The following is an 18,347-nucleotide window of genomic DNA, read 5'->3' on the forward strand; positions in this document are numbered from 1 at the left end:
GCTTTTACCTAATTCTGCAGTTAGTCAGCAATTCCATGGAGTTTGGTGGTGGGTAGTGTGGTGTGGGTAGTGAGAGGAAGAAGCGTTTTCTGGTAGGACAAAGTTGCAAATCATTGTCAGTTCAGAGGCTGACTAAAAACATTGTGCTGAAGAGTAGAGCAACACAAGCAGGATGCAATTCCATCTGACAAAATGATGCAGTTGAGAACAAACAGCAACCCCCTAATCTGAGAACTGGAAGTTGTGAAAATGAAATAGAGGAAGACATGTAAATTGAGCATTGAGCTACAGAGTAGATTCCTAAGAGTCAAAAAAATATTTTACTGTTTAGGCTGTGATTAGGTTTATAGAGAGATGACACAAGAAATAGCAAAAATCCTCCACCTGATGTCCAGCAGTAACCTTCTTGTCTGGCCATTCAGAAGCAATGCTGAAAATTCTGGATTTAGGAAAAATACTGAAAGGGTTAACAAAAATTTCCCTACAGCTTCCAAATCCAGTACAGCAATGAATACACAGAATATTGCTCATCAGGAAGAGTAAAAGCTCTGATTTAACATAAGACAAAATTTCTGAAGTCTAGACTGGATTCTCAAAAATCTCAACTAAGCATAATCTCTGCTGCTTCTAGCAATGTAGCATATTAAATATTTGCTAAAAATTTACACAGATCAGAAGATATTTGTAAAGAGACAGTCTAAATTATTGAGAATTATGCTTATAATTGCCTTTTTTCTGCTTTTGTCCAATGATTTGCCTGAGTTTTAGGCCACATCACATAAGAAAGCTCAGCAACAAGACCTCATTTACTAAAAGTCTTTGCTAGAGAGTCTAAACACATGAATTTCAATGACATTCAGGACAGCATTTTACATATTTCCAGAGGACTCATTTTCCATATTGTAAAGAGAAATTGGTGTCCCACAATAATTATCTAAACATGAATGGGGAAGAAATGTCAAATACCAGCTTATAATGAATCTTGAGAAATAACAAAACTTTGAGGACTGAAAGTCCATACCTCAAAAGGTATAGGAATGATAATTAGTGGTGAAGGACCTGGAGACTTTTATCTGAATCAAATTTTTTAATTGAATGTGATAACATTATTTATTAGTGCTCAGTTGTTAGCTTGTCATACCTTTAATAAGATGATCTCTGATTATTTATACATCTAAAAAGTGTGCAAATAGTGAAATAAAGCAAGTCCTTTGGAGTTCTTACAATATTTAGAAAAGCAATGATGACCACAAACAAAAAAGATAAGAAGGAGAGAACAGGGTTCTGTGATGCAGAGGAATTGTGTGGGATGAGTGGCAATGGATGCAATAAAAGAGCATTTTGAAATTGCTGTGAATTGATTGTAGCTGCTGCCAGGAGCTCTCACTTTACTGCAGTGAGGTAGGCAATGTTGGTCAGGTTGTGCTGTTGCAATGATCTTATTTATTTATGTATTTACATGAACCTAAATGATTTTCTTTTTCCATGTTACATTGCCAGGAGCAGCACAAATTCAAGCTCTAGAGGGAGTGGAAGTCATTGCAAAACTGAAGGCCAAGAAGACTCTGTAAAAACAAAAGCTTTGGATGAGTCAGGGCCTGATGGGGAAGAAACAAGTAAGAAACATTGGAATTTCTAATGCTAAGGCAAAAATTCTGCCCTCCTATGTCCCTGGCTCCCATTGCACACACTGGGAGTCTCATACACAGCCATAATAAAGCATGAATTTTTTTAGCAAAGAAGACACCAACCTGAGATATCTGCAAATAAATGTAAACATTAACTTACCTTGTCTTTAGCTGTAGAAATATTACGCTTCTTAGAGGCATATTTTGCCCCGATTTGTATAGAAAAGTAGAACAAGTGCACTTTGCAGTCATAAATGAATGCTTGGAATTTTGTTACATTTCTTTCAAGCTTTCACTATGTTTTATTAAATGTGTTTGTCTTGCTCAGTTCATTGCCAAAAGGACAGTCAAGTCAAATGACTAGCTTCAGAGAAATTCTAAAAAAATTTTAAAATCACTTTTAATAGACTGATAACTTCATTTGTCTTCAGAAATAATAGTGTCTGTATCAAGAGTACAAATGCTATTTTTGCTGCTAAAGTTCTCATAGCATAGTCTGTTAAATACATTAAAGAACAACAAATGACTACTTTTTTCTTAGTGTGCTGACCTGGTCACCTAGATAGGTTTATATATACTGATGTTTATGTGACTGATAGCTGAGATTTCAGTAGAGACATTGACTTGGGAGTCAATTGCTTAGATTGGTTTCTTCTAGGAGTGCTGGTGTCATTTAGACTTGCTTACATTATAGATGTGCATCTAATTGAAATCATGTGGTTTACCATTAAATTGCTTAATTTAGGGGTTCCTGATGAATCTGTCAAGGAAGATGCAAGTGCTGAAGAGCTGAAAAATACAGATGAAGCTGTAGAGACAACAGAAGCAAGTACGTGTCAGTACTCTTTCAAATAGTTACAGGAAGAAGTAGAGAATGAAATATTAACTCAGTTTGCATAATTTAACTTCACTGACCATTTCTAAAATAGACTATAATTATTAATGGTGTGACTTACTTTCCCCAATATTTGCTTTTTAGCAGTATCTGATAAACCTGCTCCTGAGCACTCTGGAATTCAAGCAGAAACAAATGGCCCCAGTGCTGATGCTGTCCCTGGGAGCGCAGAGGAAGAAGCCTCCTGTGAAGAGGGTGCGCACCAAGACATTTGCAGTCAGAGCCCTGAGCCCACTGCCACCACCCTGCTGGCCAGCAAGGAGCCTCAGTCCCAGCTGGAATCCTTCAGGCTCGTGGCCCCAGAGGAGGCCTCCACCAGGAGCTCGGCCCTGCAGGAGACCGACGACAGCGATGACGACCCCGTCCTCATCCCGGGGGCCAGGTATCGAGGAGGCCCTGGGCACAGGTGAGGGCAGTACCTGTCTCTGCTTGGCAAAACACTTCCTGCTTTTTTTTCCCCCCTTTCTCTTTTCTTGTTTATTTCTTTGAATGAAAGGTGGAGAAACTCAGGCCTCATATCCTTAAAGCTGTTCTTTGAGCTTGATGGCTGAGTCTAATTTGCCAGTGTGTAAGACAGGTCCAGCTGCATTTTCCCTGCAAGCCAGGAAGGCTCTTGCAGATCCAATGTCTCTTTATGCTGATCTCTTGCCTGCTGATTACCTCGGTGCTAAATATTTGCAGCTTATTTTTTATTATTCTTCCTCTAGTCATAAGTATAAAAAGTTCATAAATTTGGGTACAGGGACCTACATTTTCTTTCAGCTGTACCTTAGGTGTTCTTATTCTGGCAAAGCAAGAGCTTTTAACTGCTCTTGTGCAGCAATGGTGTGTTTGTAGTACATATATTAAAATTGATATGTTCAATTTTTCATTCTTCTTTTTCTCTGAAAGAGAAACTGTAATCCTTTTCCTTTTGTTGGTTATTAAATATTACTATGTATGTCAGTAAAAAAAAGGTAGACTGCTAGCTGTTACCATGAATAAAAGATGCATTTAGTAAGCTTTGTGGTTTTTTTTATATGAAGAGCTGTACATATTCGTTTGATCATTCAGTAAACTGAACCCTCAATTTGCTATTGTTAGTTTAATACCTTTGTTCACTAATTTCAAAACCATTAAATTATTTAAGCAACATTTCTGTTGTTAGACTTCATATAATACCTTTTTTACTAGCTTTAGATGTAATTTAACCTTGTGTCACATACCTTTGCTTTACTCCTGTTCAGAGACAGTGCTATTAATTTCTTGTGCTAGCAATGCAAATTCTTCACAGGAATTTGCAATATGTATTCATTAGGAAGTCAGGAAGAATTTAATAGTTGTTTCTAGAGAAGGTTTTGAGTAATTTGCAGTTAAAATAGAAATCACAAGCCAGCACATTGTCAGTAGTGGCAAAAAGAACAGTCTGTGGTTGTTTATTACAAAGCACAAGTAATTCTGCTCACTAAATGACAGTTTTTATGAAGAAGCCAATATACACAGATTCTGTCTTAACTCATTAACTTTCCATGCAGTACTAAGTATTTGCAGGCATTTATGGAATGGCAGAAATATTTCCCCTGGAGAGCCAATGTTCATTATGATCCAGTGATTGAAGAGCAAGCTGTGAAAAGCCCTGCAATTTTAATTCCATCTCCATTTTCAAGCAGGATTCATAGCTTCTCTTCATGCACCATGTTGTCTCTAGGATGTAATAGTTTCTGTAGCAATGTGATAAGAATTACACTTCCTGGTATCAAACAGCTGTTACCATTTCCCACTAGTGGGGACATCCTAAATGAAGTTACAGTTTATCTGACATGCTTTCTTTCCTCTCTGTGCAGTGAGATTTCTTCCTGTAACAGTTTAAATTTATCACCTAGGAAAGATCATTCAGCTAAATGAATGATACCATTAAAATCCTTTATGCAGTCCCCTGCTCCCTTATTCTCCCTCCAAATAAAATCTGAAAAAAAGTTTCTTGGTAGTCAGTGTCGGTTTAGGATTTCCTGCAGGCTTTCATTGCTCAGGTTTAATGCCTGACCAGATCATTTTGTTCTGCTTTTGTGTGTGTGTGCAAGCAGTGAAGTTTTCCAGTTTAGCTGCTGAGCATTATATTCCCTCCTATTATTCAGGTTTCAGGAGTTTCCAAATGGACTCTGAGATACTGAGGAAAAGTAAGACATCCTGTGTGTGCTCAAAGGAATTTGGATTTCCAGAAAGGAAGCAGACACTGATGGTTCTAACAGCCATAGCTCTAAGCCCTCTTAGTATTTATATCTCATATTAGAGTGAAAGGAACTGGAAGTTCTCTCTAGTAGTACCATGGCAGTTGTTATAGCCTAAAATCCCTTTCACAAACTGATCACATTTATATAAAATCCCCCATGTCCCTTAACGAGTAGGAAGCTAACTGAAAGCATTGCTGCTACCTTGAGTATACATGAACTAAAATTGGTCACTTTGTTCTGTGTTAACATTCTGTTTTGATTGAAATGATTTTTCACGCCCAGTGCTCATCATTGAATGATGTCCATCCTGTCCATTTTCAGGTTTTGTCTCCTTAGACTGAGTGCCAAGTTTTTCTCACTCTTAACAGTAAAAATTCATGGGTTTCCTGCCATCATGCTGGTTTCTGTCTCCTCTTCATGTTTCACTTCTTGCCTGAATGTGGTAGCCCAGCCCCCTGCACTGTTTGGGTTTTGCTGGAGTAATTCTGTGGTTGTTACTCCTGGTCTAGAGAGGATTCTCTGAGCACAATGAGCTGGAGCTGAGTCCTCCTCCTCTCTTGCCTGTCGCTGTTGCAGTGGGGGCTCGTGGTCCGACACAAGCCCTGCACCCTGCACTCTTCCCTACTTTGTCATTCCTAATTAATGAGTGTTCCCTTTCACCAGAAGGAGGTCTGCAACTCAATTTTATACTGCTGATTTTCTTTTTCTCAAGGCCCTACAGTCCTCTCTATTAATAAATTTCCCCACCCTCAATGTGCTGCATGATTCCATTCCTACACCCTGCTCAAGGACCAGTAGCAATACATGGCACAAAATTGCCTGCAAGTCTGGGGCTTCACTCCTCCAGGATGCTTTCTGTAGGCTTCTTTTCTCTTTCCTCACTCAGTAAATTGTGTTACCTAACAATTCCTTTACTAAATCTCATTTTTTCGAGTTTATCTAATACTTCACTTGCCAAGGTGTCATCTTATAAGATAATTAATGGCATTAATAACTGAGTAATAAAATAGATTTCTTTTCTCTGTCAAATACTTAAGGGGACCTGCATTGGTGTTTTTTTTTTTTTTTTTTTTTTTCTGGGTTTGGTTTGGTTGTGTTTTTTTTTTTTTTCTGAAGAAGAGAGACTAGCCTGCAATAATTACCTTTTGTGAACATGTTTTATGTAATGAAGAAAAAAGTATCATTTTTCTATAGGACAAAAATTTTTAAAAAGGCTGTTGTAGCCTTCTGAGACAGAAGGCAAAAAACTGTTTGACTAATAAGCCTTTTCCAATATGTAGCATTACTGGCTTTGTCTACAATCAATTTCTTTTTCTTTAGGCTGTGTTTTCTTATAAACCAAATAGCTCCTGTTTACATTGAGCAGAATACAGGTGGAGAAATTCAGATAAAGGAAGCTGAGTAATTTTCCCACTGTGAAGTACAGCTTTCTCCACTGAAAAAGAAGGGTAGATTTCTGATTCTGTACTCTAAAAGCATGATCTGTAGCTTCCTCTTAAGGAAAAAAAGTGGCTACCCTTCTGATAGCTCTGTTAAACAGAGTTCTAAATAAATTGAGAACTTCCTCCTGCATCTCACCTTATTTTTACTAAGATGGATGTAGATTTCAGATTTATGAATAAATATTGTTTATTTTGCAAATCTAATTGTACAAGGCTTCCATTATTTGAATATTATTTGGGTACAGATCCAAATTGTAATGTTTTCAAGCTGAGGGTTTGATCTTTTTCTCAAATAATCTAAGAATAGACACAAGGGACATAATCTCATATTGTGGATACTTATAAATCTCAAATCATAATGAGGATAGGTGGTTTCTCACCACCTAACCTAAAACTGACCTATCAGGAAGGACTGGGCAAAGTCTGCACCTGCCTTAGTATTTTGAAAAGGACTTTAAACAGTAGCAGCAAAATGTGGAGAAATACCACAATCCTTTGCTTGATTGGGTAAGTCAGGTGCATGTTGACTAGGAGTCAGCTAGGAACAGTTTTGACACAGAATGACATTTCTTCAGAAGAAATAATTGAGAATGTGACATCTGACTTTTTTCAGCAGCATTTCTGTAGCCACTGAGTATCACTGTAGGAATGATCTTCACAAGTGACTAAAAGAAGCTAAGGAGTTATTTCATTTTTTCATGTTTTTGGGCTGGTCAATACATGCTCTTTTTAACAAAATGGACAAGGAAGTGCACAGAATATTTTTAAATGAAAAAAAAAAGGAATTAAAATATCTTCTGTACAGCAGAGCAGTTTAGCTAGATACTCACCAGAGTAAATAACCTTCTGTGCATTTTAGGGAATCCCCAGGAAAAGGTGCCTTCTCTGACAAATAAGACAACATATGCAGGTCTTTCAGTCTGGACATATGCAAGGGCATTTCTTCTTTAAAACTTTCTGGGTCCAGCAAGTTTAGTTCAAACAGAGGATTGTACCTTGTAATCTGTGGGAGGTGAAGAAAAAAAATCTATGCAAAATGTTCTTCATACACAGAGAGTGCAGTTTTTAATGGATTGATCTTAATTTTCACAAATTAGTCAAAACAGCTCTCTGAGGGCTGATTTCCTACTTAAATGACTGAATTAATTTTGTTTGGACTTTGAAGTTGATCTGGGGGTGGAGGCTAAGCCTGGAAAAAGCTACAACTAGCTTTAACTAGTAGGTTAAAATCTAAAGAAATAAGAATGTAAAATGGAAATGATGGTACAGGTGCTGTGATCTATGAGGAATTACTGCATTTTATAACTTTGCTTTGTGTACTGTTACATAATCTGAATACTATTTTTGCTGAAATGCAAGTAGTCTCATGTACTGACTCATACACTGGGAAGGAGCCTTCTCAGTTGGAATTCATAGAGCACATTTTGTAAGAGATGCTAACCTTTGAAAAACATGGTACCCAGCATTTGTGAATGACTTCAGTTGTTATTCCCTTTACTAGATATAATATCAGAGGAACAGCGATAGGTGATAGAATAATGAGGTAATTAATTATTTTATTCCTCCCCTCCTCCTTTTTATTGCCATATATTGGATTTATCAGGTCCTTGTTTTTCATATCTAACTGGCATTTTAAGAATTGCTGTACTTCAAATGCTATGAATTACAGAGCATATTGCTTGAGTTATATTTAGCTGCATGTGTTGCATGGAAATTGAAAAGAAATGGCAGTGTATACATTTTACAACCTATTAACATTTTTATCGTGTGCCATAGAAATTAATTGAATTGAAAAGTGTGTAGCTTGTGAAAAGAAATATTCCTTTTATATTTTTTTTTTAATTGAGCTGCTGAGGAACGAGTTCTATTTGCATGGGCTACTGCTGACTTGCTTTGTCTGGTAGTAGAGAACATCCAGTTCTGGACAGAAATATAAGACTACATGGATCAAAACCCATTTATATTTTTTGCCTGAACAAGGTTATGGAACTAAGCATAATTATTAGAGCTATATTGGGTAATACACGTTTAGAAAGATAGATGCTAAATTTTACACAATATTGCTTTTAATGAAGTTAAATGAAAAAAATCACTTGATCTCATATTCTTCATTGAAATCCTTGAGGAAGCAGTTGTAAGAACATAAAAGGCAATTTGGGTAATTGTGTTTGGCCACATGCTGTAAGAAACTCTCTGCTGTGATTTCAGCCAGAGGCCATCTAGAGGGGAAATGGCCCAAAGGTGTTACAGTGATGAAAATGAACATCTTGGCTTTCTGTGGCTGAAAAGGCAAAGGTGCAGGATGAGGTTCCATAAAAGACTTAGCCTGAGTCCTGTGTTTTAAGTGCCTCCAGGAAAATAGTGCAGATCTGTATTTCTTTGTCTTATATTTTCATCTTAGCTGCAATTGGAATACCTGGATTTAACTTGTCAGCTTTCTTAGAGGTTCAGGAATCTTTGCTGTTTGTACTTGAAATTTTACAATAGCTGTATTCAGCATGCTTACCAAGGAATTCTTTAGCTCTTCAGTGCAGCCCAGGGGAATATTAGTTTCATATTGCTATAAATTTAATATAAAATAAATGATGCATTCAGCATAGAATGTTTTATCAGTCTTTTTTTCTCTGCTTTTCATCATCATTCATCAGCATATCAGGTGAAAATTTAAAAATGTTTTCTAACTGAGAATAGTTTAAACATTGACTGTGTTTGAAAGCTGGAAAATCACCTAGGAGGGCATTACAGTAAACATTTGGTTTTGTATGATCAACAGTGAAATAACTTGGGCTTTAGGGGTAGTGTCAGTGTGCTGTTAACAGGATGGTTTTGCCTTTGGTGTTGAGCTGTCTTAATGCTTGAAATTTGACAGCAGCAGTAAATCTCTTCCACAGGTCCAGAGGCTCCTAAAGGAAGTAATCAATATCAGAAATATAATCAAATGTTGGCATTTAGTCAAGGAATCTATTTTAATATGGTTAAGACAAACCTTTGGAATTCTTGGGCAGATCAGTGGTAGCTGGCACGTGGATTCCTTTACAGGATGAATGAAGAAATGACAGACCTGGATCAAGGTTTGCTGCAGTGGTTTAGATACAGACACAAATAATATCAGAATCACAGAATGCCCTGAGTTGGAAGGGACCCACAAAACTGAGTCCAACTCAATTGGACACCCCCAGGAATCCCACCATGTGCATGGGAGCATTGTCCAAATGATCATAAGGCATTGGAGAAATAAGATCTGAGTCAATGGTTATAAGCCTTAGGTTCTCTGCACTTGTTTTGGATAGGGAAACAGTTCAAAGGAGAAAATGGCAACAAGAGCGGATAAAAAATTAAGATGTTAACATCAGAGAGCTCAAGAGAAGGAATCAGGATTTGTGGTCCTCAGCACTAGTCCAGTGGAAGATGTCTCTGCCCCTGGCAGGGGCTTGGGGGATGATCTTTAAGGTTCCTTCCAGCCCAAAGCTCTACTATGAAAAAGAGACCATGTTTGTCTGTGTGTGAGTACATTTGGGAACTTGAGAAATGACAAAAACCCTCAGTACTGAAGGAATCAATACTGAGCTCAATACTCAGTGCAGAGCTGAGACAAGAAGGATGGAGCAAGGAAGAAGGGAGATGTGAGCTCTGCACCCAGCTGAGCTCAGGAGACTGACCATTATCAGGCTGGTGTTTGGAAGAAGCAGGGTTATCTCAGGTACCAGATGAGTTTTATGGCAGCCACTACATTATTGTCCTTTAACAAACAAACCAAGTATTGTGCAAATTGTACAGATTCTTGTTTTTAAAAAAATCCTCATTGTGCTTCAGAACTTCTAAATATACAGAAAACACCCAATGTGACAACTTTGTATTTTAAGACTTATGTGTATACATAGTTTCCATTTTCTCCATTTATAATAAATAGCTGTGGATCAGTTTGCATCACAGGATTTTTGTAGGTTTGTTTTTTTGTTTGCCTATCTTGTACCTATGTTTAACTAAAAAATATGGCTTCACTTCTGAATCCCTATTCCTTTCATCTTAGGCTTAATTTAAATGGACTTTTGATAATTAATTACAGCAATTAACTTTGAGGTCTTCAAACCTAGCTGATCATAGGGGAAAAGCTGTGCTCTGTGAATACTTCCTAGAACTGTACCCATTGATGGGGCTGCCTGAGGAGCACTGACACAATGTGCATAAATTCCATTGTCTGACATTTTGTGCTTGGAAGAGCAGTTTGGAAGGGAAGCAGCAGCTCTCAGCCAGGCTCAGCTCAAGCTGACCTCAGAACAGTTCAAATTGCACAGCACACTTCTGTACCCACTGATGCTCCAAGTGATGAGGCTGCTTCTGCGTTTGTGTTGGCAAAGACAGGAATTGCTCATCACAAATACAAATGAAAACAGCTATGTCAGATTTTTAAATTCTTGTGCGTGTATGACTTTAAAAAATGTATAGAAAATCTGTAGTTATCAACAAGTAATACCTCTCAGAGAGAAGGCTTTTTCCTGTAATGTTCTTTGTTCTGAAATGTCACTAAATTGGGCTCATATTTAAATTTCCTGGAGCAGACTTGCCTCTGCCATGTTCTTGCTTTCTGCAAGGCTCAATCCCAGTTGTGTGTGCTTGGCTGCCCTCTCCCTGGTGAAGGTGATCATTGACTTCACAAGAACTAAATAGAAATCCACTCCTGCCTTTTAAAATGAGGCCCCATATGAGGAGGTTACATCCAGAGGTCCATTTAGTTGAAAGACAGTTTAAACCAAAAGTTGTTTCTGTGCTTCTGCTTTTATTTAAAAATGCATGATTCTGATTGCTGAGTAGTATTGAAGTTTTTTTGTAATGTCTGCATATTTCAGCCTAGGAGAATGGAGAGGAGGAGATTAATTTTCATAGAGATGTTTGGATGAAGAATTGTGCAAGAAACTACTTTGCTTTACCAATTAGCTACTTTAATATCATCTTCTAATCCCAAGACTTGTTCCTGCTGTCCAGCAAGTAACCCTTCTGAAACAGCTGGACAGGTCTACTGCTCTGTCAGTCCTAATGATGTTTAACTTCCCACCCTCTTCACTGCACATCTCTAATTAATGTGAATAAATGCACCAAAATTACAAAAAGGAATCACAGTAAATGATAGGTGCTTTTACTTTCTCACACAAACCCCATCTTTTTTTAAAAGCAAGTAAAACCCAAATCTGCACAAATAATGGTTTACAGTTTCTGTAAGTGTTTGATGCAGCATATCATGTGCATGCCACCCTTTTTCCTTTATGTAGAAGCAAACTGGTGAGGAGAATAACTCGATGATCTTTAAAGCACAGTAGATAAAGAACATAGGCTTCTTTTTTTCCCCCTCTGTTGTATGAAGATGTTGTGAAGAACCCTCTTAAATCTGTTGAAGATTAAAGTTGAAACGTGGCATATTATAACAACTAACTAAAAATACAGTGTATTTATTTACTGTAGTATAAAAAAGATGAACCAAAAAATTGTCTAGGAATTGAAAGGATAGAAAACTCTCACCAAGGAAGTAGTAGTCATCTACTTTTTCTGGTGCTGTTTCCTAGGCAAGCATCTAAGAAGTGTATTATAATAGATAGCATACTGTTAAATGAATCCATTGGCTGGTGCTTTCAAAACTCTTCTGGTTTCTATAAAAAAAATTAAAATTTATTTTGAAAGCTTAGCTGTATTAGATGATCTTAATAAAACAGTGTGTGGTATGTTGTTTATTTGTTTTTATAGTAAATAAGCTTGCATTAATGACTTACATTCCTTCTTTGCTTAGCTGTAGCATAACATTTATTTCACCTTAACTTTTTGGTGCAACTTTCTCCTGTGGCAAAAATTGAACAAAAATTGGCTGAGAGAATTAGTTATGAGATAGATCTGCTGGGGTTTTTTTCTGGAGTAGAGGACTTGTTGCTGGAGTCTCTAGGATCAGTGACTAAAACACTGGAAAACATTACTTAAAACCAAATTCAGGTTACTTTCTGGCAGCAGTGTAGTAAGGTTCCTGGATCAGTTTAATTTTTAGGATCATACAAACTGCTGTAATAATTTCACTCCTTGCATTCTGCAAAAATCTGTACCTGCTTCTTCTTGAGAGTAACATTCCCCTTGGACTGTGTTCAGGACCTCAAAGCTAATAATGACAAGGAATGGCAGAAGAAAAAGAGCTGAGATGTGACCGTCTGGTCATAGCTGGAATTATGGGGATCTGCAAACTGAACAGCTAAACAGGAAAAATTTGACATCAAGGTCTTTTCACAGATTAATAAAAAATAAGTTCCTGGAATTGAACATTCACAAAACAAATTACATAATTTGGCTTTTTTTTTTTTTTCCTCTGTTATTTTAGAAAATCTCCAGCTGTAAACCTTACTGCTCCCATATGGGATAGGTGCTTCAATAATTGATCTCAAATCATCTTCTGCCTTAGTAGGAACTTCTTAAAAGCTGTCTAAATCTTAAGTCTTGTCATAGAGAAATACTGACAAGAAATACATTGGACAAAATCTTATGAGAAACCAAATCACACTGAGAGACACATTAGATCCTTAATGGCTTTTTAAAAGTTAAAAACTTCTTTTCTGGCATAGTTTTTTTTCGATCTTATGAGAAACCAAATCACATTGAGAGACACATTAGATCCTTAATGGCTTTTTAAAATTTAAAAACTTCTGGCATAGATTTTCTTTTTTTTAAACTTCAGCATTTTGCTACCTCAGTATGGGTGGAGAATGAAAATAAAATAGCATGTGAATTTTGCCAGCTGAAGTTTGTTCTACAGAGGGGGAATAAAACCTGGCATCTCTTGACATTCCACTGTCTTGCATGCTATTCTTGTTGTAAGCCAGGATGGAAAAAAATTCACGTCTGTAATTTTACAGTTGGGATTATGCTGATGTCTGTGTCAAACTCATGGAGAATGTGGTGGAGTGCCTAATGATGATTTTTGGGAGCCCCTGGCAGTGTCTGGGGAGGGGCTCTCAGTGCTGCTCTCTCTGCATTCACAGACGATCCGCTGTCGCCCGCATCCAGGAGCTCTTCAGGAGGAGGAAGGAGAGGAAGGAGATGGAGGAACTGGAAACGCTCAACATCAGGCGCCCCTTGATAAAGATGGTTTATAAAGGTCACCGCAACTCCCGGACCATGGTACAGCCTCTGGGGCCTTTGGGGGCTGGGGCTTCAGGGCTCACTCAGGGCAGCTGCTTGCCCCGCTGTGCTTGCCAAAAAGGATCTTGGGATGCACTGTGAGCACTTTGGCTTCTGTGATCACTTGGAAGGCACAGAATTTGCTCTAAATGAACATTAAAATTAGCGTGACTCGTGTCACTGTGAAAGGCATTTCAATACCCCTGAGTTTAAGACTCTCTCCCCATAACATCCATTAAAATTTGGGCTATTCTTCTTCTTTTTCATTTTCTCTCTCAGCTTATGTGGCATACAATGTGCCTCCCTTCCAAATGATGATTTAATCCTCACTTTCCCTTCCAAGCTGTTCAAAATTATTATTTAATCTTTAACTTTGAAGATCTTGGAAGGGAAAGTGAGGATTAAATCAGAGTTTTGAAGAACCTTGACATCTCTGAATTAAAAAAGGAACGAGTGCTAGCTATTAAATTATAATTTAGCTACTCGATGCCTCGTCTTTTTCACACAAAATCCTGTATTTTAAGAAAACACAGTTACTGTGTTTGCAAAGCAATGATGCATGAAAAACAGATGCTGCTTTCCTTGCTATTTCTTCTTTTTGGTTTTTGCAATATTTTGAAGAGGTGAAGTTCTGAGTTCTAGGTGATATTTTGCAGAAGTAGCTGGTGTGTTATTTTGCAGCTGATGTGAGGAGTCATCCCTTTACCCCCAAAATGCCATTTTCTAGGGTTTGTGTGAATAGCTTTGATTACACTGGGAAAAATGCTTGAGTAAATACATATTTCAGTCTGCATAAGCAACAGGGTATAGAATAAACTTTGATTAATGACAAGAAGTTTTGCATGGTATTTCAGAAATCAATTTAAATTGTTCAAACTCCCATTAGTTTAAAGGTCTTGGCATCAGGCACTTTGTGGTTAAAAGATACTAAAAGTGAGTTCATATAAGTCTTAATTCAGTCTCTGTCTGCATAGCTGTTACTATATAGATTATTTAACAGATTTTGTTGTTTGGTTTCTTGGGGATGTGGGTTGAACTTCTTGCTTTTGTTTCACACAAGCACCTATGACAAGGAATGCACAGAATGAAAGAAAATGTAATTTTATTTTCCCTGTTGGTCTCTATGGTTGCAAACTTCATTTTGATCTGCTGGTTTGAGTAATACCCTCACTCCTGCAAGGCCAGGGCTAATGATATTTCCCTTTCAAATTTATGAAGGAGACAGCTTAAAAAAGCTTTGTTTCCTACACACCTGAGCAGCCCAGGGATAAAGTTGTCATTTACATGAACCATTTATATATATGTAATAATTTTTACATATATATGGGGGGGTGTATATATATATATAGTGAATTAAGTTTATGTAGGAAAATGGAATAATTCTCATTCCTCCTTACTTTTGAAAACTTAATTTGGCAGTCTTACATTTCTTATAGTCCTGCTTTTAAAATAGTGACTTTTAGAAATGTTTGAAAACCAAAATTTTTAAATGTGAATTTCAGTTCTGTTCATTTTTGTGGTGCTAAAATTAGATTTTATAAGTATTAAGAAGTATGAGTAAGAAAATACAAAGGACACAAGAAGAGGTCATGATTGAAAATTAAAATATAAAATTAAAATTTTTTATTATTAGAGATAATCTAGATGTAACAGGATAATGAAAACACGTATTAAAAGGAGCTATAAGACAAAAGCTGCTGAAAGATTAATACATTAGAATTCATTACAGGAATGCAGCTTCTCTGCTTTATTTTTAGATATCAGGATGACTTTATTGCACTGACTGCAGTCATTGGGACATATTCTATAGACCAAGATCTACCAAGCCTGAAATGTAAAACTGGGCATATTTATGCTGGAAATAATCCACATATTTCTAAGCATAAGAGTTCAGTTTACCAGTGAATCTGTATCAAGGTAGCTGAGGCAAAGCACAGAGCAAGGCAACATCTCTGCCCTTCTCTTCAGGGCATTTTCTGAGGGAAGTCTGCCAAAAGAAAGATAAGGATCCAGGCATGGCCCTCTTTAGAGCCTTTCCTGGAAAATAATTCATAGCAGGATTCTGTGTAAAAAGTCTCAAACTCAAAATTCTGTCCCTTATGCTGGAGTTGCTCCTAAATGCCAAACTGAACTCCCAGCATTGGAAATGGTCTGTGTGAACTCCACAAGCTGCTGCACAGGAAGCTCCTGCTTGCACAGGTACCTCTCTTGCCCCCTGTATGTCCATTAAAAGAGTTTGTAAGAGGTACTGCTGGCTCTCAAAATAACAATTCTGCACACAAGGCTACACTGCAGCCTTCCAGGCTTGTTCCTGCAGCACAAACACCAGAGTGTTGTGGAGCTCTCAGCTCACATCTCGTGACTCAGTTTTCTGTCATTGAAGCAATGCCCCTTCTCTCTCTGCCATCCCATCAAACCTCTCACCTGTAGAGGACATGAGGTAGCAAATTTATATCATTTAACAATGGTTATTTTGAGGTCCCATGCTGAGTAAAATCAGAAGTGATTTCTGAGGAAGGTTTCACAAACTTCTGTCTTGTCTCCTGTTTCTCCATAATGGAAAATCCCCACCAGGGATTAGCCTGTCACAAACTTTAACTTGGCCAAACTTTTCCTAAAAACTCCTTTGCTTACTCCTGTCTCCAGTATCATTTCTGTGACTTCAGAAAGTGACAGATCTGCTGACATTTATTTTCAAACTGTTCAGTCTGCCCCAACTCCTCTCTCTCTCTTTTTTTTTTTTTTTTTTTTTTTTTTCTGTTAGCAGCTACTTTGCTCTGGCAATCTAAAAGTTTCTGAACTTTCATTTTTTAAATCACTCTTCTTTAAATGCTTCCTTTAAAATTTCTTAAATCTCATTTCTGCATGGGCTGAGCTTTCCTTCAGCAGCACTGTTAGTGCAGACAGAGGAGTGTGCTCAGGATGGGCTTTTCACTGGCTGGGTCTTACAAAGTTTTGTTTTTCTTGCAGATAAAGGAAGCCAACTTTTGGGGATCCAACTTTGTCATGAGTGGCTCAGACTGTGGCCACATTTTCATCTGGGACCGCCACACTGCTGAGCACCTCATGCTGCTGGAGGCTGACAACCACGTGGTGAACTGCCTGCAGCCTCACCCCTTCGACCCCAGTAAGAGCAGCATTCTCCCACTCTGCATGTCCAGCTTATCTGCACTAGAGCATTTTAAAGCTCAGTCATAAACTCTGTCTCAACAGAGCAATGCAATGATTAATGAACTGTTGTTCATGGTTCACTATATAATTCAGATAATACTGCTTTTAATTTTACCTCTTACTGATGACCTTTGGCCCTTAAATCCCTCCTTACTCAAAAGTTTATTGAAATCAGACTTCTCCTGGCACAGAATTTATAGAAATACTGTCAGATGTAATAAGAACAATCTCAATTTTTTCCTGCCCTCAACACATAAAATATTTTCTATGACACTAATGAGGGAAGTATGGGGTTGCTGAAATGCCAGCAATACTCAGAAATTATATTGAAATCTGGTCTCTATTTGGCTCTATTCAAAAAAATGCAGTGGAAGTGGGTGTCTCCCTCTCACTGGTATTGTGAGATCAGAGAATTAATAAAATTCATAGAAATTCTAATAATTTCTGTTTAGAGGAAATCCTTCATAGAAAAGATGGACCAAAGCAGTAGAAGGAATCACACGTAGCTGGAAAATCTGAACCATCCTCCAGCCTCTGGCACATTCAGAGAAAGTATTTGTTTTACTGTTTCTTTTCACAGCTTACCTGGCTGTATAGTAAGAGTCAGCTATTAATAAATTAGCAAGTAAAGTTGTTATAATAATACTAGAAGAGGCTGGAGGTTTTTCAAACAGTTTGGGGGAATATGGAATACTGTCCTACATAGTTTAAGCCTCAAAATTTTAACTTTTTTATTGAAATTGAGTTCTTGTAAATGTCCTGAGTTGGGTACTCCCTTTGGAAGCACCTTTCAAAGTGCCCTGTAGCTTTGCTGATGTCTTGTTGGAGTGTGACTGTCTCCCTGTCACACTCTGAAGGTGTCATTAAGAGAGCTCATCCTCCTAGGACAGTTAATCTTGTTCAGTTTCCCATTTACTGAGAGTTTTCTATGGAATTTTAATTCCTGCAGTGATTTTTGTGCAATGATCTAGAGAATGTTCTGCAACTTTTCATATTTTTCATACTTTATTTATAACAGCATCCATTGCATCTTTATATTTAAACATCAAATAAATTTACATGCAATTCACTGAAATTATCAAAGGTGCATTTGAAATTATCTTGGTTCTGCCTTTGTACCTGGGTCTACAAATCCTAAAGCTTTGTTATTAATGCATACACTTATCAGCAGAAATAGATCAGTAGTGGCTGGGTTTGCTCTTACTTTTTGCTTCTATTTTTTGTATATTTTGGTGATTTTTTAAAATTTAAAATGGGGGGCTCTTGATGTTTGCACTTGTTTTCTTCATATCTATATAGATAGATTCAAAACCAAATAATCTGTGGAGCAGATCTCATGTGGAGACTTGGTAATTACAAGCTCTGTTCAGCGTGAGATCTGACATTTGCAAATAAATGCTTCAAGTGAAATATTTTTCTTCCATTTAAGAGCAGAAAATACCAATAAACATAGCACATTTAATTTATAATTACTGTTACTTACTTCTAGTTCTGGCCTCTTCGGGTATTGATTATGACATAAAAATTTGGTCACCACTGGAAGAATCCAAGATTTTTAACAGGAAACTTGCAGATGAGGTAAGAACCTTTCCTCCTTTTTCATGGTAATGTTGTGTCTTTAATTCTATAAAAGCCTTTGGTACAAATTATTGATATTGAATTAGCAGAGTTAACAAATGAGCTACAAATAAAAAGCTGCCCTTCAGAACAGCTGACTTTCACATCCTTGGCACTTTGCATTTCCTCAGCTCTCCTAGAAATTATATAACATGATCTGATATTATGTACATAAAAGGAGGTGGAAGAAATGTGAACACTGAGATATAGAAGGAAAACTGGCAGGAATTAATAA

The 18,347-nt window shown here is 37.3% G+C and overlaps 1 protein-coding gene across 4 annotated transcripts in view; it reads left to right on the top strand.

Annotated features, from left to right (window-relative positions):
• DCAF6 (DDB1 and CUL4 associated factor 6) overlaps nucleotides 1–18,347 on the top strand; it is a 76,050-nt gene that overhangs the window by 53,463 nt on the left and 4,240 nt on the right. For 3 of the 4 annotated variants that reach the window (XM_053970747.1, XM_053970744.1, XM_053970746.1), the window contains 6 exons: nucleotides 1,501–1,616; nucleotides 2,374–2,457; nucleotides 2,608–2,929; nucleotides 13,186–13,324; nucleotides 16,295–16,451; nucleotides 17,985–18,073. In XM_053970747.1, coding sequence (XP_053826722.1) covers nucleotides 1,501–1,616; nucleotides 2,374–2,457; nucleotides 2,608–2,929; nucleotides 13,186–13,324; nucleotides 16,295–16,451; nucleotides 17,985–18,073 — 907 coding nt within the window. The remainder of the gene's footprint in view (nucleotides 1–1,500; nucleotides 1,617–2,373; nucleotides 2,458–2,607; nucleotides 2,930–13,185; nucleotides 13,325–16,294; nucleotides 16,452–17,984; nucleotides 18,074–18,347) is intronic. The other variant, XM_053970745.1, reaches the window with a different exon arrangement.

The sequence above is a fragment of the Vidua macroura genome, chromosome 2 (assembly GCF_024509145.1).
Source record: "Vidua macroura isolate BioBank_ID:100142 chromosome 2, ASM2450914v1, whole genome shotgun sequence".
NCBI classification, from domain to species: Eukaryota; Metazoa; Chordata; class Aves; order Passeriformes; family Viduidae; genus Vidua; species Vidua macroura.